This window comes from Protopterus annectens, chromosome 2.part0 (genome assembly GCF_019279795.1).
Source record: "Protopterus annectens isolate FY-2018-M chromosome 2.part0, PAN1.0, whole genome shotgun sequence".
In the NCBI taxonomy this organism is placed as follows: Eukaryota; Metazoa; Chordata; order Ceratodontiformes; family Protopteridae; genus Protopterus; species Protopterus annectens.
In genome coordinates this window covers 824,267,931-824,292,644 of record NC_056728.1, presented here as the reverse complement: position 1 = coordinate 824,292,644, position 24,714 = coordinate 824,267,931, and the positions used below count along the sequence as shown (strand labels likewise).

Below are 24,714 nucleotides of genomic sequence, written 5' to 3'. Positions count from 1 at the left end.
GGCTTTATGCTATCTTATGGGTGTTTATTCAGATTGATCCATCTGAATGCCTTCATAAACCTGAAATTCCTGTCTTCCTAGGGTGTTCCCGAATGGAACCACTTAGATTTAGGGTTGCTGGTTACCATGATGAAATAATTCAAAATATATAACAAAATATTAGGAACATTAAATTCATTCAGCATGCATTTTATGGAAAACAACATGAAGGGAACAATTTTTGTTTAATTTTGCTGACTGGGTAAGTCCTACTGAGCCAAGTGGCCCTTCTCAGGAAAACATAAGGAGAGATTTCCAGTACAGCAGTCTCACAAAATACAATTGTCTTGGAAGGTGCCCGAGTAGGAATGTAAATGGATGAACAGTAAAATAAACCTATGGCAGATGTTTAGTGTACCCCTTTTTATTACAGTACAAAGAGACTAGAGGAACTTAAGAAGGGTGGAGCCTTGTTGGTTGCATAGAGAGATGCAGGCCTGACTATGGCCCAAGTGGCCTGACTTTGGCTAGTATCTCAGGTCCTTGATCACACAGGTGGAGAGGATGTGCTTGCATGTCACAGGGGGCTTGTGTTCGCTGAGTAGTCACAAGGTTTGATTTGGTGGAGACTGGGGTAACAACTATTTGGTGTTTCCTGAGGGTAGGTGTGGTATCTTGCTGAGATCAGCCGCCTTGTAGAAGAGAGGGATGGTAGAGCATTGATGCCAATTTCACTCCCCATCATCAGGGCCTTACTAGGTATGTGCAGAGAAGGGAGAAAAAAATGGAAAAATACTCCCTTGTGAGCAGTATGATGTTGCCCCAGAATGCCTTGATCTTCTCAAGAACCCTGAATTTGGTTAGTGCAAGTCCGGGGAAGGTTAGGAGGATTTAGTACACTCAACAATTGAGGAGAGGAGATACTGAAAACAGGTGATAGTCAGCTATGAGGAAGCATAAAAAATAGCTCAAAAATATTTCAGAAAGGTGACTAACATATGACATATAGAGAAATCAGGAGTATCAGTACAGAAAGCAGCATCAGTGGAAAAGAAAAGTTAAGTGTAGCACCAATGATTTTGATGACATTTTGACAAGTTTGTAATTGGTGAGAAAGAAGGTGAAGTGCTGAACGATATTAAAAATGACAAAACTCAATCCACTAGATCCATTTGACTTCATATAACTGCCAGCATAATGGATATGAAAGCAAAAGTTTGCACACTAAAAAACTGCATCAAAGCTGGACAAGGAAGGTCATGAGGTTTAGGTAAACTCCCTACTTTTTGCTATTTTCAGAGATGTTGAGCCTGTTTTTGGTGCTTTCATATTTACTGTGTGGCAAGTCTGAACATTTTATCCAGTGATGGCAAAGCAAGATAAACGTTGTGCGCTTAACAAAATGCACTACATGAAAGAACATGTTTCGATAAATGCGTCCATGAAGAGGGTGGGGTTGCTGAATCGTTTGTAAGACACTTGAACTGGCAGAATATTGAATGTTAGTTTAAAGGTGATAAAGATGAACAAATAAGAATTAATACTGGCACAGGCATTGCCAACTGTTAAGTTTTACAAAATTTGCACTGGAGCCAAAGTTAACATTAGAAAAAAATATATAAATAGCTTATCAGTCTGAGCAAATTTAAGTGTGACCTAAGAGTGGTGAGAGATGTGAAATTAAGATGATACTGTGCAATAACAGGGAGGGGAGGCATGGTCAGTGTCAATGTGCAAATGTTAAAAATGAATGCAAACAGATGTACAATAAGTACAGGTGATTCCATAATATATCAGATCTGTGTTGGACGTAAATCAGAAGGTGCTGAAAATACAATAAAATGGAATATTTTCCGTTAGTAATAGTAAGATAGTCACATGGTTGTCTGAGGAAAATGTAAAGAAAGTTTCTTTTGGGGTTCCATAAGCACTCAGACCTAAATTAAAAATGGCATTTCTGGCTTTCAATTCATGGCACTCTAGTTATCCAGTTAGATTTAAAATGTGCACATGTGAGGCAGACATAAAAACAGATGTTACATCATGATATATATATATATATATATATATATATATATATATATATATATATATATATATATATATATAGATAGATATAGATAGGGAGAGAGAGAGAGAGAGAGCATCTCAAAATTTCTGCAACTAGTCAACGCCAAAATTACCTCTTAACCTTATCCCCCCTAACCAACCCTCACCTCTCTTTTCACCCAGCTGAACTCAACATTGCCAATTACAAACTTAGCCATAAAACCCTATAGTCACCATCTACATACCCCTTGGAAAGAATATACCCTTATTAGAAGAGATTCTCCACTGGATGTCTGACAATATAGCTAATGAAACTATAATACTAGGCAATGTTAACATCAGCTGGCTAACCCTCATCTCTAACTCCACTACTACCAACATAAACGTATATGGCTACACACAGCTTATCTCTTCTCCCACGTTTCTTCATAAACCCACTAATATCAGTTCTATCCTTGACTGGATTCTCGTCTCCAACCCTAACTTCTATCACCACCCTGAATCCCTACCCAACTCCATGAGTGACCACTCCCCTATACGCATCCAAAGATTCTCCCCCACTTGTCTAGACCTCATAAATTTAAAGAATGCCAAAAGCTAACCAGTTTCAACCCTGATACATTCAATAATTTTCTCACTGCTATAGACTTGTTCTTCCTTTCATCCCTACCTCTAGATGAAGCTGTTCTCTAGTTCAGCTCCATCTTTCTAAACACACTGGACTCCCTTGCCCCTCCCAGAACAGTCAGAGTCAAATCTACTCGATCTCTTATCCAAAACAGAGATTCTACCTGGAAACTCTGGACTAAGACCAAACCTCCCACACCCTACCAAAAATATAGGGAAGTCCAAAATCTAATCAAAAAACACATACACATTGATAAAAAGAACTTCTACCTCTCACCCCAAACTACAGAACACAGAAACCCTAAAACTTTCTGGAATACTGTCAACCAAATTCTTCACCCAGCAAGCCCTCAACTCCCAACCTCTGCCCCAATAACACACCCCAAGAAACTGTATCCATTTTTAATTCATACTTCATAGATACCATCAGCAAACTTATGCAAAGTTCCCACCCAACCAACCCCATACCTCCCACCACACCCCTACTACAAAATAGCCCATTCTTACTAAATCCCGTTCCAACCATCTACATTAAAAAACTTCTTCTCAGACTTAAACCGATGTTCCCCATCAGCTGACAGTCTGCTGTTTCTCTTCCTAAAGGCTGCTGCTAACTCCATAACATATCCTGTCTCCATCCTCATAAACTGCTCGATCAGTGAATCCACTGTTCCTACTCTCTGGAAAAAATTCCACACCATGCCAATTCACAAAGGTGGAAATTATGTAGAGCTGTCTAATTATCAACCTATTGCAATACTCTCTCCCTTCTCCAAAATTCTTAAGCACTGTGTTCATAAACAAATCTTGGCTTATCTCACTCAAGAAAACCTGATCACCCCTACCCAGCAGGGCTTCCACTCCCACCACAGTACTACTCCTGCACTTATTTCCATTACTAACTCCATCTCCCTAGCCAGAGACAATAACAAACTAGAGTCCTGCCTCTCTAGCAACTATCTCTTGGTTCAACAGCCACCTCACAGACAGACAGCAATCCGTAAAATGGTTCTCTGCTTTATCTCCTTTTCTCCCCATCAAAATGGGCATTCCACAAGGCTCACCTTTAGGCCCCCTCATTTTTAACACCTTTACTAACCAACTTCATACATCCTGTCCTCAGTCATCCATCATGCAGTATGCAGACGATTCCACAATCATCTCTATTGCTGATAACCCTCCGACCTGCTAACCCTGACACAAACATCTTTCAACCTCACTGAAACATGGCTTACTAACAACCAACTCATACTTAATCCTAAAAAGACAAAACTTCTCTTCTTCCCAAAATTGCTTTATCATCTTAAATCCTCATTTACCATCTCTTCCCTTAACAAATTACAATCATAGCTGAAACCCACACTAAGCTTCTTGGAGCAATAATAGACAACCGACTTAAATTTGGCCTTCATGTACTTCACAGTATCAAGAAAACCCACCAAAAGCTTGGCCTACTGTATAGAAACAAAATGTTCCTCACACCCAACTCCAGGATCTCACTTGCCCAAGCATACCTTCTCCCTAACCTCTTCCACAGCTCCCAAATCTTAACCAACTCACAGTCCTCACTACTTTCCAAACTTGAAACCACCTGTATCAAAGTTGCTAGACTTGGAGCCAATCTGCCCTCTAGATCAAACCAAACACTCTGCAGACACTCAGCTGGTTAGAGTTTCCTTACCAACTCATATATGCAACTTCTCGTTATCTTTTCCATCCTGAATAAGCCCTCTTTCTGCCCTAGCATCTCCTCACTGTCTCCTTCTATAAGCCTCCTCAATCCCTCAGAAGTTCAGACCAATGTCTCTTACATATTCACAAACCTAAAAAAAAAAGTGGACAGAATCTCTACAACTACTTTCCTGCTCGTTCATGGAACAAGCTTCCCATAACCCTTAGAAATATTACCCACATCCATAAATTCAAGAAAACTCTCAAAATGTACCTTAACAGCACCTGGACCTGTCACTATAATCATCCCACTTGAACCCATCTCTTTTTCCTTCAATATCCTCTCTATTCCTCCCTTCCCTATTACTATAACTCACTAACAAACTACATTGAATTGTACCAGTTGTCCACTGATGAAAACCCAATGTGTCTTTTGCCAGTGTTTAGTTATTACATAATTCTATATCTACTACTCACATTAAATGTCTCTGCTGCTGTGTATCCTTACTTATACTGTCATGGACATTCTCTTATTTTATTGCATATATTTTTTACTGCATTTTACTTCAATCTTATAATTTTTCTTGCTTTGTTTTACTGTGGAGCCTTTTGGACATTTACTTAATTGTTTTATTGAATATTGTTTTTACTATATTCTACTTCAGTCTTCAAAATTGTCATGCTTAGTTGTACTGTGGAGCTTTTCTCCCTGGGCATCTGCTGAAAAAGGCTTTTGCTCAGTCGGACTATCCTGGTCAACAAATCTCAAATAAAATAAATAAATAAATAGGAAGCTTAAATGTCAAGAGAAATTCCTAGTCATGACTGAGTTGAAAGACTGTAGATATGAGTTCTGGATCTGTGTATCATTGATTTCTTATATAAATAATCTGCTGATTAGAGCCACTGTACTAAATTCAGTTTAACAGCCAAAAGTGAAGAAATAAGTACTGATGTATCTGCTGATGTTGAACTCCTTACAGATCACCAATAAATATTTACCTAATACTGAGTATAGTTCCTTATGCCCTCACTATGCTACAAGGGCTACCATGAATGTTCTTCTGTATGGAGGAGTGGTTTCTGGCCCAGAAGTTGTAGTTTATTGGCCATTTGGGCAGTTTTTCCATCTCATTCAACTTTCTGGTTTAAAAACCCACATTTGCGCTTGTCTCCTGCCTTTCCTGTAACTATTCTAGTCCAGATACACACTTGCTGTATCCAGGACTGTTTGTAAGCTTCTGAGAGGTGCCAAAGTCTGCTCTTCAATTTTTCCCTTAGATCTGCTAGTTCTCTCCTCTCCTGCACTTTTACTAGCTTATTAGTCTAGCACTAAATGTTCTACAAGGAAACAGTTCCAGTACTTATTATTAATGCCCACCCCTCCAGGCATGTCTAAAGGTCAGTTCCCTGTGCTTTCTCCTATCAACTTGGTGAACTTTGGCATCCTGAGGTAAATGTAGCAACTGCCTCATGCACACAGACATCCCTCTCCTCTTACTTCCCAACACTCAGACTTGCGAGAGATGCACTTATATGTACAAACTGGAAGCCACTCACTCTCCTGCCAAGACCAGAATAGCTGGTCAAGAGGAGAAGGTCAACACTTGCACCACACCACATGGAACACATAGCCTCCAGAACACACACCAGCACTGCCTTCACATAAAAACACAAACCACACACCCACCTTCACAGAGGCTCTCAATAAAAATATACCCAAACAGCAGAGACCTCCAAGGCAGAAATGCACTCGACCACCACAACACAACACTAATCATGAGACACATAACTCTCCTAAACAGTGTGCCACTAAACCAAAGCCCCTAAGGCAAAACAACATGCCCAACACACTAGTCATAGGTGACTTAATAGTGAGGCACACTGATGTCCCACTCACCAGTTTGAATATGACGAAAGTAGCAGTCAGATGCCTGTCAGGTGCCAGCATCCACCACATAACTCATGCGCTCAGGTCCCTCAACAACAGGTACAACTCTGACTCTGTCATTGTACATGTGGGTATGAATGACCTGAGACGTACCTCCCTGGACTACATGAAAAGAGACATGGAGGAGCTCTTGGATTATGTAGCCCAGGTGGGTATGACCCTAGCCCTGAGCAGCATCCTACCATCATCCAGAAAGATACCACAGTGCAAGCAGAAAATTATTGATTTCAATGATTGGCTAAGTTCCTGCTGTCATTCTAAGGGGATCTAGTATCTGTCTGCCTGAGATGACATGACTGACAGACCTCGATGCTTTGCCAGAGGTGGCCTGCACCTGTCACCCCTGGGCTTATGGATACAGGCCAAGGCTCTTTCCACCCCTATAGCGCCTTTTGTAGGCGGTGTTCCAAAGACCAAATTACCACCATAACAGCTACAGATAAATGCAGTCTGAGGGTCATGCTGCTCAACGCTAGAAGTCTAAATCTCAAAATGCACTTGCTTGAAGCACTGCTTAAAATGGAGAACATTGACATTTGTGCTGTAACAGACACCTGGTTCAAGGCAGCAGAAAGCACCACTGCACTACCAGGCTATAACTCATTCCACACCTTTCAGTCCCAGAACTTGGACCGAAGCTCCAAAGGCGGCGGTGTTTTCATATTCATAAAGGATGCGCACACCTCCAGACTGGTAGCCCAACATAATGCATAAGAGATACTTCAGGTGCAGCTAAAACTGGGTAAGACAGTGATTCAGGTCATAGCCAGCTATAGGGCCCAACCATGTCCCAAGACTCACACTCCACATTCCTAAGCATCCTGGAGAATATTAGGGTCCAACCTAACACTCTCATACTGGGCGACTTCAACCACCCTTCCATTAACTGGGAAAACTACTCATGTACCAATACACATGCCCAACGTTTCCTGGAATTCATTAATTCCAATGCCCTGGACCAGCTCATTCTTATCCCCACTAGAGGTAGCAACATCCTTGTCCTGGTCATTACTAACATGGGCGACCGTTGCTCTACACCAAAAGTCAACTCCTTCCTGGTTCGATCTGACCGAAAACTAATCACCTTGGAAATCCACATCCTTCCCACCCACCCCACCCCCTGCAATAGTAACCACCATGAAAAACTTCTCCATAGCTAACTTTGGGCTCCTAAAAACAGAGGTGGCTAACTTCACGGCACCCATGTAAATGGAGAATAGTTGCATGACCGCCGAATCATACGCCAATGCACTGTACAAACATGTACACAAATACATGAATCTTACCATATCCAATAGAACCAAGACACTCTCCTCCAAAAAAAGGAAGCCAATCTGGTGGTCCCCTGCCATAAACAAACTCTACAACAGAAGGAGGAAACTGATGCGGAATAAGGTGAAGTCCCAAGACTGGAAGAACTTCCTTATCAGCTTCAACAAAAAGTTGAGATCCCTCATCAAATCCTCTAAAGCTAGCTATGAAAACAGAATTGCAGCAGATAGTAAAGACAACCACAAGGCCTTCTATAGTTATGTAAAGAATCACCACGGCAATACCCAGATTTGCTCTGAGCTATTGCACAATGGTACCGCCTATACCGAGCCAACAGATATTGCTAATATACTGCCCGACAGATTCAGTGCCAACTTTACCCCTCTCTTCCCCCCAAAGGACCAATCACAATACCAGTAGATTGCCAGCCACCCAGTATTACTGCTGTACAGGTTAAAACAGCACTGTCCAATGCCAAGAATACAGCTTTTATGGGACCTGACAATATCCTTGGCTGTGTTCTACATGAACTACAGAGTGAACTGGCACCTCACCTGTGTGCCTTGTTCAATCACAGCCTCACTTCAGGCTTTGTCCCTACCAAATGGCGCACTGCTACAGTCAGCCCTCTCCACAAAGGAGAAGTGACAAGAGACCCAGGAAACTATCGCCCCCATTAGCCTGACAAGTCTGATATGCAAAGCTATGGAATGCATCATCATGGACCTAAAAAACAAGGATACAGGGAATCTCCAAACTCTGGATCCCACACAGTTTGGTTTTGTGAAGGGTAGATCATGCCTGCTCAACTTAGTTAACTTCTTTGAGTCAGTCACCAGAGCTGTGGATGAAGGCAAAGTGCTTCATACAGCCTACCTTGATCTGGCCAAGGCCTTTGATACCATTCCCCACTCAAGAATCATAGAAAAACTCACTAAGCTAGGCATCAATCCCTATATCACTAGGTGGGTTGCAAATTGGCTCACAGAACCCTCAATGTGAAAGCAGCTGACTCCAAGTCAGCCTGCCAACTAGTCATCAGTGGAGTCCCACAGGGTTTGGTCCTGGGTCCTCTTCTGTTTGGTATCTACTTCTCTGAACTCCAGGACAATACAAAGGGACTCTGGCTGACAAAGTTCACAGACAATTGCAAGTTGGGAGCTATTATTAACTCCCCAGGTGATATTGATATCCTACAGAATGGCCTCACTGAGACCAACAACTGGTGTCAGAACCATGGCCTTAAGCTCAATTCCAAAAATGTGTTGTCATCCCTTTTGGGAAAAACCCAGTTCCCATGAATTACCACATCGATGGTAGTCCAGTGAACATAGAATGTGTTATAAGAGATCTGGGAACATAGGTTGACAGCAACTTCTCTTTTGACCACCACATTGCCACTGTGGTCAGAAAGTCCTTCTATGTGACACATCTCTTTACTAAGGGATTTGCATCCAGGAAGAAAGAGGTCATTGTGTCCCTCTACTCTTCCCTCATTAAGCCAATCATCGAGTACAATGTCCCATTTGGCATGTACCTCACTAGACACCTGCAACAACTGGAGAGGCTGCAAAAGTACCTCAGAAAGAGGATCCTATGCCTTAAACACATGCCCTACATGGACAGACAAAAAAACTACAACTATTCTCTGCCTCATATTGCCTACTTAGAGGCGATCTCTGCTTGACTTACAAAGCCATGTCTGACCCAGCTCTGTTAGAAATGCTACATCTAAAGAAATCCCAATCCCTCCACACCACACTGTCCAGAGACCTAAACCTCATTACCACAATCAACATAACGTACTGGAGGGACAGGTTTATAACCCAGAGACTGCCCATGCTATGGAATAGACTTCCCATACATGTCAACCAGAGCACCTTGCTGACCCTCTTCAAGAGAAATCTCGATGAGTGGATGGGAAATAGAAAATTCACCCCAGGGATCACTCCAGTGGCTCTATTCGACAGAGGCACTGGGAACTAAGGTCTGGTGGCATGATGCCTGGGTAATCCTATGGTTAGGCTTGTAAAGGCCCCTGGGCCATTAGCCTAGTACACACACCTATCAACACCTAAAGCAGAAGCCAAGATAAAATGATTGTAATTGCACAGGGATAACAGAAGTAGAGGTTAGAGGTTGTTGTGTACCAGTGGTGCAAGGAATTAATAAAAATGGCAAAGTAAGAATCGGTATCGATATACAATGTTTGAATGATGTGGTCAAGAGGAAGAGATTCATCCTGCCTACTTTGGATGATATAGCACCCAATTAAACAGGGTAAACAATGCCCTCTGTGTACCATGTATCCAGTGGGTTTTAGCAAATACTGCTTGACTCAAACAGCAGAAAACTGACAGCATTCATCACTCCATTTGGAAAATTGTGTTCTTGATGGTTACCTTTTGGAACAACTTCATCATCATCAATCCCTTTTTTCCCATTTTTTTCTACATGGGCTCAGGGTTTCATGTCTATTGTCACCACCACTCTCAGTTCAATGCCACTCACCTACCTTCTTTGATAGCCTTGCCTGACTGTCACAGGTCTTCTCTCATGCAGTCCATGTATCTTTTGGCTGGGCATCCTTGTTTCCTCTTGCCTTCTTTCTCTCTCCCAACACTTCTTCACCAAATGATGTTCTGCTTTCCTGCTTGTACCTGAACTGTGATTATATGTTCTCATTCTCTTTGACCTTCTACACAGTTGTAACTACTTTGGCTTCTGCACTTATGCCATTATTTCTCTGTCTGTTCCACAGTGTACATCTTACCACCCATCTCAGGCACTTCATCTCCATTACTGCTAGCTTCCTCAATTGCTCTGCCTTTCCTGCCCATGTTTGCATAGCATACAGTAGCACTGGCCACACCACTGCTTTGTACACCTTTATGTTAATCTTTTTTGGTATTCTTCTGTCATATACTACACCTGATATTCTCTGTCTGCATCACCACTGATTCTAGCTTTTACCTCTTCATTCAGACTTCACTTATCCTCAACCACTCCTTCTAGATATTTGATACTGTTAAACTGTTTCACAATTTTCCCTTCTACCTCAGTTTTCAGTTTCTTCTGTTTTCCCTATTTGCTGTTATGACAACTGTGCTGTCTGTACTTAAGTTTCATTCTGTGTGGCTTGAGTCTTGCATTCCATCCCCGTATCATTTTCTGAAGTTCCTGTTCAGAGTCTGCTTGCATTGCCACATCATTTGGATAGAACAGCTTTGTTGATCTGTCATCCTGACCTGTATGAACAGCAAAGATCTCAGAGCTGAACCCTGATGCACACCCACTCCCACTGTGAACCCCTGTATGATTTTGAACACTGTTAGTACTTGTGTCATTGGGCCCTTTTACATACACTGCACTAATTCTACCAATGTTTCCAGGACTTTGAGCCATAACGGGATTTCAGAAATCAGTTTTCTGGGAACAGTGTTATATGTTTTCTCCAATGAATGTCCAGTTGGATTCTTTCTTCATCTCCATCTTCTTCTGTACTGTCTCACTGTAGACATTGGGTCAGTTGTGCGGCATTCTGATCTGAATATGTAATATTTTACGTTCTACGTTCTGCGTATTTGTCAGTCAGTCACCTTCTCCAACACTTTGATGCAGTGTGACAGGAGACTGATACTTCTTTACTGCCTAGAGTTAACAGTTTATACTCTTAATCCCTTGCATTAACTGCCAGACTAGATGGAAAAGTTGTGAATGCCCCCTTTATTCTTGTACACTGGCACCACTGCTTATCCTTCAGTCATCTGGAATACATTTTTCTCTCAGTGCTACTATATGGTTCCCTAACTCACCCGATATTTTGATTGTCTACCATTATGTCATCTTAGCCAACTGTTTTCCTGACTCCATTTTCCTTAGTGATGTTTTTACTTCTTGGGTAGTACTTATTTCTCTTTCATTGTAGGCTGTGTATGGGGCAGTACACCTTCTGTGGGGTTTACTCCATTTCAGAAATTTCTGGAAGTACTCCCTCTATTTGCTTTTTATGCCATGTGGTCCTTTTGGAATTACTTCAACATCTCAGTTCTTTTGGAGTGAAATGAGTTTACTCCTCAAAGACAATGGGGGCACAGTGGATATGGTGGAGAGCATTTTTGACATTGCAGTGGTGGAGATGGCATTAATGTGGATCCCAGTAAAAGCTGTGATGGGGCTACCAAGTCCAGATTATGTCATGGAACTTTGACAAGTACTTGTCATGGTAAACTACCTGTGCAAATTGTTATAGGGCTGTCGATGGTGCTTCATCCGTAATCAGAAATGCTAAAGGCAACTGTCACATGGACATGGGGTTATGCTCAACAGCATGTTTTTCAAAGGGTTATGTTCATGTTAGTGTCCACACCTGTGTTTACATATTACAATCTCAGTAAACCAACTGTAGTTACTAAAGATGCTAACATTTATGATGTTGGAGGTGCAGAAATTAGATCATATGTAATCCAACCAGCAATGAAGTTGCAGTAAAGGGAAATCAGACACACGTACAAGCAATTGCTGAGATGCCTGAACTGAGAAGACAGTTGTAACCGGATGAACAATTGCCAAGGCCAAAGGGTAAGAATGTATGTCAGTGTCTTTAGACTCTAATGATGCAATCAATCACAATGTACCTGAAAGAGACATGTTAGCTAGCATGAACTTGTCAAGAAAGACAAACTCCTCACATCCACAATGATTAAGAGTTACCTTATGAAAGCCTGAGATGAGGCTTCCAGTCAGGTAGCAGTATTTGCAATGGCTCCAGAATCAAACAAGTATTAAAATGGCTGCTATCAGGGACATATGTTTAGAGACTGTGAAATCTTATTTATGTTCTATGTTAGCGAGAAATGTAAACTGTTATAAAGTGATGTCAAGTGCAATGAAAAGTATGCGTAAGCAAATGTTATGATGTACAAATGTGCATAATGAGTTAAACTCAAAGGCAAATGCAATTCCCTTCTCAAAAGTATGGGAGATAGGGTGATACCTGATCATCATGATAATCTGTGTGAGCAGTGCTATATTGAGTGTGTCTATGTAAGCCTAAAGGAGATTTCCCATGGTGTATTAGGGCAGTGTTAAGCTGACTGTGATCCTGACAAGATCCTCTTGTTTCAGTGCAAAACTTGTGCTTATAATAAATGTAGGAAATTAATACACATTAATTCTACTCTCTAAAGGGCCTGGTGCCTTAAAGTAAGCACAAAGCATAACACTGTGTGTGTGTGTGTGTGTGTGTGTGTGTGTGGGTGTGTAAATCTATATATATATATATATATATATATATATATATATATATATATATATATATATATTTAAATAAATCCTAACTATTCATTGAAACTTCAGTCCATAGAATAGCAACTGATCGAGCGCATCTTGACAATCAGCAAACGAATGAAAACAAAAAAAAAACAAATAAAGCAAAACAACTTGTTTATTTCACGTGGCAAGCTCCCCCCACCCCCTGCTAATTTTATATGTGTATATATATATATATATATATATATATATATATATATATATATATATATATATATCAACTCTGAGATCATACTATAGTGAGGAAAGGGCAAATCTCACACAGAACAACTGCCAGCACATTTGATAAGCTGATTTCCAATCATCTGTGCTGGCAGTTTTTTGGGATGGATAACTTGTTGTTCAAACACATGTCGATAACCCATATATATGTGTGTGTGTGTGTGTGTGTGTGTGTGTGTGTGTGTGTGTGTGTGTGTGTGTGTGTGTGTGTGTGTGTGTGTGTGTGTGTGTGCAGGTATACTTGAAGTGAATGAAAAACCACTTACCCAAATCTCTAAAGATTGAGACGACTTTGCCGAAACCACAATTTAACAAACACTCAGATGACTGGAAAGTTACTTTGGGAAAGGAACCACTTGGCCATCATGGTGAACTTTGCCACTTTCCCCACTATAGTGCGATCTTGGAGTTGTTATATTTAGTTAGGGGCAGTTCTGAAAGCACAGCTCCCCACATGGGTGGATTTAATTTGCTTTGGTTTGATTTTATTGTGGTGCCAGACACTTGGTTACTTTCCTGGAGTTTTTAATATGTGATCTGAGTGTTCGTTCATTTGAGGTTTCAGCAAAGTCACCTCAACATTTAGTGATTCAGGTAAGTGGGTTTTCATTCTTGTGAAGTAGACCCATCCACACACACACACACACACACACACACACACACACACACACACACACACACACACATACATATATATATGCAGTGTACATACACACACACACACACACACACACACACACACACACACACACACACACACACACACACACACACATATAATCAGAGAAGTAAGAAGCCAACAAAACTGATGTACCAGTTAAAGAAAGGCAAAAAGAGACATTACCCCAAACAGTAATGATTCACAAATATCATAGATTATCAGAGCAGACATCCTTGTTAGTGTATTAACCCCCATGTTAGCTAAGGGATTCCTGATCAGTGACACTTGTGACATAGAAAGTATTTTTTAGCTCAACTTTGAATGTACAAAGAGTCTCATTTTATTTTTCATGTGTAGCAGTAGGTCATTCTTGAGATGTGGACTGACAATCCTTAAAAATTCATCCACTGGCAACTTAGTAGGTTAGATGCAGAGAGAGGTAGGTCGATATATCTGTTGGCAAATTATAATAATAATAATACTGGCTATCTGCATGCAATCATTGCTTTAAAAAAGCCATTAGACCATCCCCATTTGGAGGAAATTCAGTTTGGCAGAAACAGAGATCCAGTTAGGTTTACCCAGCACTACACTTTGATAAGTCCTATATGGCAGTCTTGTTGCATGTCTGGAAATTGAATAGTATGTCATATGCAAATTTTTAAACATTCTTACTGAGAGCTGTCAGAGTAGTAATAGTGAAAAGTTAAAGGAATGGCAGCTCTAGCAAAGGTAATCCTCATTTTCATTAAGAATTAAATAACTCTGTACAGAAGCTCGGGCTTTTTAGAGCCTTTCTTGTTTCCTGTAGTCTCTGTCCTTTGTGCACTGAGAAAGTGAGAGCTAAGTTTTTAAGTGATATTCCAAGTATTTGATAGCTTCCACATACCTCTCCACTGTACGGATTTTTGCAGAATGTCCAGTTTTTTGTCTCAAAATTTCAGTCTGTTCCTCATAGAATTTCTTGTTTTCTGGTAAATCACTGGGGTGATCTGAGGAATGAAATCACTAAATAATGACACACGTTTCAGTTTCAGACTTCATATTCTTTGGAAAATGCATTTTAACACAAGCCTAGATATTCAAGCTACTTTCTAAGTTTATCAAAGCAATATTTAAAACCTGTCCCTCTTTTTAGGCCTTTGTCCCCCATTATGTAAGGCTTTGTCCAGATTTCTTATGCTGAGAGGTTGAGAGGTATGAGTCTGCACTACTTCTATATAACATTCCAACAGTTAGAGGGAGGTAGTTTCAGTTCTGAAGTGCTACTCCTGTGTGGATAGATGGTCTTACTGCTATTGGGATAGTAATGGGGCAGACTGAGGTATGTAAACAAATGTTTACCAAGTATTTTTAATTTTCCTTATTACCTAAGCAAACTGCCTTAGCTACTAAAAAATGGAAAAAATGAGATTTAACAAGACATTTTTATTCATTCTAAACAGCCTTTTCCCCCCACTTCACAACATGAATACAAACTAGAAGAAAGAAGGATCTGTATAACCAAAGATAAAAAGTTATGGGAAGCTGGAAAAATATGGACGCGGTGGTGATGCTGCGGTAGCGTTGTCGCCTCACAGTTAGACGTTGTCCGTTCAATTCTCAGTTAGAGCGTCTTCTGTGTGGCGACATGCGTGAATGGGCGTTCCTTCGTTGAAGGTTGTGCGTTAGGCCCAGCAAGCCAGTACGTAAAAATCTACTGCCAATCATTAGCGGACCGGAGTTCCGCTGTGGCGACCCCTAACTGGGAAAAGCTGAAAGACACAAACAAACATCATTATTATTATTATTATTATTATTATTATTATTATTATTATTATAACTACTACTAGAACTATTTATCTCACTACTCACAATTTTCTCAACATAAATGTGAGTTTTAAAGTGCTTACTTAGGTGTTTCATCTCACTAGTGCACTGACCAGTTGGAATCCTGTACATTTACAGCTTGCCCTCTTCATAAATGTTCATAATGGAACTTTTTTCTTTGCATAATGACTGTAATAAGAAAAAAGAAATCTTACCTTTAAAAATGAAAGTAAACTGAAGAGAATGAGTGGATACAGGGAATTATTATCATTTATGTATGGCAGAGTTCTGTACCTAATTCTTACTTTTTTTGGCAGGTAATATGTGCAAACCAATGGAAGTGTCCTTTGTTAGCAGTATGGCTGCCATGCCATAAAGCAGGCTAATGTCTTGCTGATGTTAACAGAATACAAACTTTCATACGAGACATTAGGATGATATCTACTGCTTGCATCAGAAATTAATGAGTTGTGCCATTAAACTGAAGTCATGCCAGGATTTCATCTTACTTTGAAGAACGATGGGGCATTAATCTTTTTTTCACTATTCTTTCACAGACAAAGTTATGACATTCACATTACAGCAGTGGTAGATCAAACAGGGTTTGCATCGAGTAATGTACTAGACCTGAAGAATCTCTATTTTAGGTAAGATGATAACGCCTGATATGACGTTTATAACTGATATTATTATTAACATAACATTAATACTGGTTTCTAACTGTATGGTCCTTTATCAAAGCACACATCTGTGCTGAAGATTCTCATGAGAAATGTGGTATTATTTGATATTCATGGTAATAAACATACTCATTTGATGATCACCACAATGTAATGTCAAGTTCATTTGTCATGTATGACCTTTCTTAGATGATACACGCAGTTGATAATAACCTCTTTCCTCAACTTTCCTATATGTTTTACTTCTTATACGTTATAAAGATCTGTCTAACAGTTTTTGATTGGATGGTTTTGTCTTTCTATCTTTGGTAAATGCAGCTTTACATATAGAAGAGACAGTTGCTATATAGTAAACAGCAGCAAATAACTTACTTTTTTTTGTTACTTTTTTGTTGAGTGAGGAAGTTGCATTTGGCATGACTTATTTTCAGGGAAGACCAGAAGTTGTTTTCATACTGACTAGTGTCAAATTTGATCAAGACACAGGGAAAATTCCCTTACTGCTTCTTTAATAAGTGTCACGGGAGATTTTGAAACCACAAAAGCTACCACTAACACAGTTGGGGGGACCTCATTCTCAAAAACCTTTGTTCAAAGGATACCACCCTGAGTGCAGCACCCCTTGAGGCTGCAAAGCAGGTTCTATACAGGAACATAAACTCAACATCTGGTGTGAAGACAGAACTTATGGCCTTCTGATCATCCCACCAGTGGGCTGTCCACTAATCTAGTAGCCCTGCAATTGTTATGTCATACAATACTTACCATACCTCAACCCTAATGGTGCTTAAAGGAGGTTCTTAGTCTCTGCTTCTTCTTCTACATTTTAAAGAAATACACAGCTCTGTAGCATTAATATTAAGGTGATTATTTATATTAGGATACACCGTTGTTGTTTGCTTGGTGTTACCAATGCTGCCTTAATTGACATTCTTGTGAGGCTGTCAGTTAAGTGTGGTAGTTGTTTTTAAATGTTATTTTTTATTCAGTGGACTATAATATCAGGCACTACTGACTTAATGAGAGTGAAAGACCATACACATCTAGCAAGGCGGCTGACATCCCCATGCTATTCGCTGTTTTAAATTCCGCTGCCTGGTAGTCTTATGGAGTGGAGGGTGCAGGGTGGAGAATCCCTCCTATGATGGTCATTAAGCTGTCTATCTTTTTGCTCTCTCTCACATATCATTAAGAAAAACTTAAAATTATAACATTTTATTTACTAATTATAAGCACACCGGGAGGCTTGGCTTACTACTGCACATCCTGGTGTGTCTTAATATAAACAATCAGCAATATTAGTATTATTTAAAGGGCAAAAACATTAAAAGGCAGATATGCAAGAAAAGCATGCTGTGCAAATAATCATAACAGAACTTACATGCCCTAAAAAAACATAATAAAGAAGGAATGTATTCATTAAATTAAATCATTCAGTTAAATGAAATGCAAGCCCTTTGCACTTTGTTGTACTATATAGTAGTCAGTGGGATAGGAGTTTCTTTGTCATAGAAACTCAGTGCGCACTGTCTATTACATAATGAGATAGCATATAAAATACTTGAAGGTGCAGATTCAATAAAGCCTACATGGGCCACTAAAACTGTGTGCATGTTGATAGCACACTGTTTCCATGCAAACATGGTAAACACCGTGGCATGCTAATTACAGCATAAGCAGCTGAACTGAAGGAGCTATTCAACAAGCTATAAAGCAACTGTGTAGACTCAGTGCTGGTTTTCCCCTGTGAATTCCAAAACCTACTGGAATATAGCCACAGAAAGTAAACTAAAGTAAAATAAACTAGGTATAAATCCCTACGTCACAAGATGGGTTGCCAACTGGCCCACTGACAGAACCCACACTGTAAAAGTTGCAGACTCCAAATCTGACCTCAAAGCAGTGACAAGTGGAGTACCACAGGGTTCCATCCTGGGACATCTCCTGTTTTGTATCTACTTCTCTGAAGTACAGGCTAACGAAGTTTGCAGATGACTGCAAACTAGGAGCCATAGTCAAGTCCCCAAATGATGTGGACATCCTACAGAAGGGCCTCGCTGAGCAGATGCCTAATGTCAGAGCCATGGCCTCAAGCTCAATGCCAAAAAGTGCAGTGTCATCCCCTTTGGTAAAAACTCTGTACTCATGAACTACCACATAGGCAGCAATCTACTTAACACTGAATGTGTGATAAGAGACCTTGGGACCCAGGTGGACAGTAGTCTCTCCTTTGATAGTCACATCGCCACAGTAGTCAGGAAGTCCTTCTACATGGCACACCTCATCATAAAAAGGTTCTCATCCAGGAAAAAAGAGGTCATTGTTCCTCTCTACTCGACACTCATTAGACCCATTATAGAGTACAATGCCCCATTTGGAATGTACCTCACAAGACATCTACAGCAGCTGGAAAGGCCACAGAAGTACCTCACAAAGAGGATTACTGGCCTCAAACAAATGCTCTACACTGACCGCCTCAAAAAACTCCAGCTTTACTCTGTAACATATCGTCTACTCCGAGGTGATATCTGCCTAACATACAAAGCTATATTAAACCCAGAGCTGTTGGACATGCTACACCAAAAGAAATCCCAATCCCTCCTAGCTACATGTTCTAGGGACCTAAACCTTGTCACCAAAATTAACAGGACATGCTGGAGGGATAGATTCCTGTCCCAGACACTTCCCATACTCTGGAACAGGTTACCCATCTATGTCAAGCAAAGTTCTTCATTAGCACTCTTCAAGAAAAATCTTGATGAGTGGATGGAAAATAGGAAATACACCCCGGGCATCACTTCTGTGTGTCTGCTCAACACTGGCACAGGAAAATAACTTTCTTGGGTGGTGTAAGCTAGGGAACCTTGTTGGCTAGGCTTACGTAGGCCTTTGGGCCAATAGCCTAGTAGCTACATATGAACACATGAACCTATGAACTAGGCTATACTATAACAATGTTAGTGGCTGCTGTTGCTCTTATTCATGTGTATGTGCAGCAAGACTGCTGCTAACAGACCATGGCAAAGAAGGAGAAGGGTTATTAGACCCTTTTTAACTTTTCATAAACTGCATGAAGCAGAAATAATAGAGCACTACAGGGTGGATAGAGACACACTACAGAAACTCTGCAACCTCTGTCATCCTCAACTGAGGGCAAGGGCAAACCGATGTGAACCAATCCCAGTGGAAACTAAGGTATGTGTAGCACTTAGAATTTTACCTACAGGAACCTTCCAGAGACCAACAGGAGACATGCTGGGGATGACACAGGCATCAGTGGCCAGGATTCTACATCAGTTCCTGAATGCTATGCATGCCAGTAAGTACATATATTTTCCCCATACAACTGAGGACAGAGCCAGAATTATGCAGGAGTTCTACCCTGTAGCACACTACCCTGAAGTCCTGGGAGCCATAGAATGTATACATGTAGAAACTATAGCAACATCCGGGGAACAGGGAAGAGTGTACATAAATAGAGAGGGCTACCACTCTATAAACTGCCAGGTCATGTGTAACGATAAGGGAATCATCCTGAATGTGTGCTGACAACCCAGGCAGATACCATGACTCACATATCTGGCACATCTGTCAACTGTATGTCATGTTTACTAGGGGGATATCCCACAGAGTCATTTACTGGGGGATGTAGGTTATGCACTGGAACAGTGGCTGATAACACCCATCAGAAATACACACCTACCAACTGAAGAATGCTATATTGAGGCACATACTCAAACAAGAAATATCAGTGTGTATTTGGGCAGCTGAAGTTGCGGTTCCAGTGCCTAGATATGGCTGGGGGAGCCCTGCAGTACAATCCCATAATTTCAGCAGGAGCTGCAAGGGTGAGGGCTACACATCCCACCACCACTGGCAAGGTCACCACAGCCACATGCAGGTGAGGAGTCAGAGGGGGAGCCAGCAGCCACTGTGGGTATAGGTAGATGTGTGCAATATGGCCTTGCACTCGCCAAGAGGCAATGGATACACACGCTCACCACCTAAGGGGGTAAAACCTTCATCCTATGCATATACATACACTAACACTGATGCCAGGCAATACTCACAGTCATTACCTACCCATGTAATGGCAGTATACTGCTAGCATCAGACAGAGTCAGCCCTAAACTAAAATTCTTGCAACTGCTGGATTTCCAAGGCAAGTGTTAAACCTGGAATAGAAAAGTAAATGTCTAAGAATACAAATGGATGGCATATCCTTGCAAACTGTTAAACGAGCTTTAAGAAGCAGTTCACTCGGAAGGTTGTTTAATAATATTATTGTTGTTTAATAATGTTAGCACATGCTTTCGGAGAGCTCTATGTCCCTCCTTCCTCAGACACAAAGATAATAAAATAATTAATTAAGTAAATGCATTTTATACACTCCAAATCAATTAGTTATGCTAATCAAGTCCAATTATGAAAAACCTACACAATAAACCGAAAGCAGCTACAAATTCAAAATAAAACAATACTTCTAAAACCAAGCTTACAACCTATAGTACCCTTCAAACAATCGATTAATTAAATTATTATAAAAACAAAATACATAATTATGAATCAACTATAACAAATAAATAAAATACATAATTATGAATCAACTATAAAAAACATATATATGTATGTATATATGTAAATAAACAAACAAGAAATATACAAAAAATATATATATAAAACTTCATTTACAACATCATATCATTTAAAACTCATGTCACCTTTTTAAGGCAAGGTTTTTTAAAATACAACTAATAGACACATGATCATTCAAACCAGGGTAAATGTAGGCAGTGGTACGGATTTGCCATAAAAGTTTGTCGATTTCCAACTGGTTCTGCCAAGGGCCACCCCTAATGTCAGAATTAATCTTCTTAAGGACAGCCTTATATATATTTTTTGTATTATTAAACAACAATAATATTATTAAACAACAATAATATTATTAAACAACCTTCCGAGTGAACTGCTTCTTAAAGTTCGTTTTTTGTTTATGTGGTTTGTCTTTTGAGTTTTGGAGTTTTGTTTTTTTACTTACTAATGTAAGTAAGAATCAGGTGGGTGATTTTTTACAGCAATGACATCAATATGAGACAGCAGTGACTTATGTGGATACATGTGTCCTTTATCAAATAATAGGCCTCATGCATCAAAGATTCACACATTCATATGTCTAAGATGTACAGATTTTCACTGAATGTTCACATTTTGGCCTCATATGTTTGTAATAGGAAATCATTAAAGAGTGAAGTTAGAAAATAATGATACACATTTCAGTTCAGACTTCATATCCCTCGGAACAAACATAAAAATAGCAATCCAAGACCTGTTATTCCATCAGCTGTCTAGGTTTGTAAGACCATAATGTTTAAAACCTCTCACTATTGTTGAGCCTTTGTCATACTTTTATTTATGGCTTGGTCCAGCTTTGTTGGTCAAAATGTTTGGCACTGATGTACACATTACAAAAACCTGTAAGAAAGAAGTACAATTTGTAAAACAGCATCACAAATATACTAAGCACTAAGTCAGGTATGAACCCTGAGCATCAGACAAAAGACTTGTGTATCGCTGAATCCAAAAGATAAAAAACAAGGATATGGCACAGTTATCATCATTTGCACAGGGTGTTGTGTGTGTGTTGGGGGGAGGCGTATGCTGACATAAAAGGTAGTGAGTGCATGTGAGGAAGTAAGAGAAACAGACAGACATTTGGATAAAGCATCAAATGGCCACCGAGACAGAATGAGCTTTTAGCTTCATGACTGACCCATGTAACTGTTATGTGGGTGTCTGTATAGGCAATGCAGGAGAAATTAATGTGTGAGTGTCTGCAATAATACAGCCAAGCACTGTGCTAGCACTACATCCTGGTATGTTGGGCAAGTGTGAGCCATGCATGGTAGAGATGACAGTTCATTGTCATTGTCCCCTACCCCAAGCACTGGCTTTGCCAGGAGTTTCACTGTCATGTCCACACCCATAGTCAAATGCACTGCTGCTACCGGAACATGACTTGTGTCTGCTGGACATGCTTTCCTCATGAGCACACCCAGGACCATGACCCCATGGCCTGCCATGTCTGCGTGTGGACACTTTAACTATTGACAGAGCAGTGGAAGCAAAGCCACTAAGGGAGTGTGATCAAGCACAGCCACATGGACTAACATCAGATGATGTGGCTGACCTATGCCAATGTGGACGCCATCTACCTCCCAGCAGATGTCTCTTGATAGACACCACCTGTTCCATGTTATTCATCAGATCCACTGATTCAGCAACACAGTGGAAACAGTCATGCATGTCAGCCTGTGCCACATCAGCAACCCTAAGCATTTCCTTGGAAGCCCTATTGGAATGTGCCTGTGCCTCCATCATGGCCCTAAACATACATCGAGTGGCAAGGAAAGCGACACCTGGATCAGGTAGAAGATGGACAGCAGACCTCCTCTGAGCAACCCAAACAGCCCTCCTGGGTGGCACCTTGCCCACACTTTGGCTATGGCTACAGTCCACAGGCACTGAAGCCGCAGTAACCATACTACCCTGATCGTCTCTCACCATCCAACTGTCCAATATCTGACAGCTCACTGGAATGGGCTTGGGTAGGCCGATGGAAATACAAGGGATGGCTGAATGTCAACCTCAGTGACAGATTCAACCTCTGCGCCAGCCACCAACTGCCTGTTTGTGCCCACTATCATCATTAGAGTCTGCCAATACTCTGACATCAGGTGATAAGAGTTCTACACTTCCACTGTCGGGATCAACTGTAATAATAAGCAACAAAGAGGAAAGAAATTAATACCTACACTACTGAAGTTCAATATATGCTAACTAACACTATTACCACTATCACAGATGGTACAACAATACACACACTGTCGTAACACCTACCTCATAAAAAATGTTTGGCTTACCATGTGCAGATGACTCCACACTTGCTAGTGAGGACTGTCCTGGAAGAAGTTAAGTAAAATGTAAGGACACAATTATCACAATAACAATAATGCAGGGAGAAAAATGTTGGCCTTTATATGTCCATTAACAATACAGTTAAATAAAACATGGATAACACCTCCACCGCAAGTCCATATGCAATGAACGAGAATGTGTTAACTGTATCAATCTAAAACTAGCCCCTCCCTAAAAATAATTATTTAACCCACTTAAGTATTGCTTTCAATATTTTACTGTACGAGAAATATTTAAAAATTGGCATGTGTAAGCTTACCTGGAAGCTCCTCCTTGGACATACTTGTCCTCTTTGAAACAGCAGCACCAACATCAATTACATGATGTTGTGCACTTTCCACTGAGCTCTCTGGATCCCTGACAGTGGACAGGAGCTCTTCATTTTGTGTCAGTGGTGGGTCTGTAGCAGTCCCATCCCCTTTAACCAGCTGTCCACAGGCCATTGCAGCTGTTCTCCTCTGGGCTGATGAAATTATGTCAGTGGCCCTATGATGCACCTGATCATATGTCCTGGTGCATTCCCAAACAGCATTCACATCATTCACTATCTGGTTCCAAATATGCATTCTTCCATACATATCTCTGTGTCATCTCTCAAGCAGAAAGGCACCATGTTGCAGAAATATGCAGGCAATCATGTCGTTTTCAGGGTTACTGAAGGGGGGGTTTGCTGGGATTGGGATGCTTGAGTGCCATAGTACTAGGTGACATAAAACACAAAAGAAGGGCACTACACATAAATATTACAAAAATAAAAGACCTGCTTAGATATAACACATATTATTAGCTTTTCAATATTACCCACTGGAGAAACAAAAAACTTTCACGTTATTCAAATATAAAAAGGGTTATGTGGTTGTAACATATCACAGTCAGACACAAAAAAAGGTATGATCCAAAACAAGGAATATCAATAGCAAAGTAAAAATCTGTAAAAACATTTTAGTTGTGGCAAAACAAAGATGGAACCTGGCTCCTCCACCCTCAGAACAACAGGCAAATGAAAGTTTTGTATCAAACAAAGGAATAAAGCATCAGTGAATTGTTATAAGTGCTATCCAACTGCCCCAAAAATGTGTCTACATTTACTACATAACATTCATTTTTATGCAATTGCCAGTCACCTGTGACCAGCACTCCTCTAGAGGTGTCCATTAACCATCCTAGAAGGCTAACACCCCTGTGTCATTGACAGTGTAGGACATTTACATTTCACTGAAATAACAATAGAAGAGTGTAAAGAGAAACAGATGTAACATTAACACATGATAAATGTTAAATAAGGCTGTGCATCTAAGAAAGTAAAATGTCCTGACAAAAATGCCTATGCCATCTGTAAACTTCTAAGAAGTGCATACAGATAAAAGTTGCATTTCCTAATGCATGTATATATAAAAATATTTTCCTAGTGACATGTCAGCATATCTAGCATATTACTGAAAAATGCAATCATACCTTATCAAGATCAGTAGTCTTCTGCTCAGATA

The 24,714-nt window shown here is 40.4% G+C and overlaps 1 protein-coding gene across 1 annotated transcript in view; it reads left to right on the top strand.

The window, feature by feature from the left end:
• Window positions 1-24,714, top strand: part of CARM1 (coactivator associated arginine methyltransferase 1) — a 1,187,823-nt gene that overhangs the window by 1,087,696 nt on the left and 75,413 nt on the right. The window contains exon 12 of the mRNA XM_044061097.1: window positions 16,130-16,219. Within this exon, the coding sequence (XP_043917032.1) occupies window positions 16,130-16,219 (90 nt within the window). The remainder of the gene's footprint in view (window positions 1-16,129; window positions 16,220-24,714) is intronic.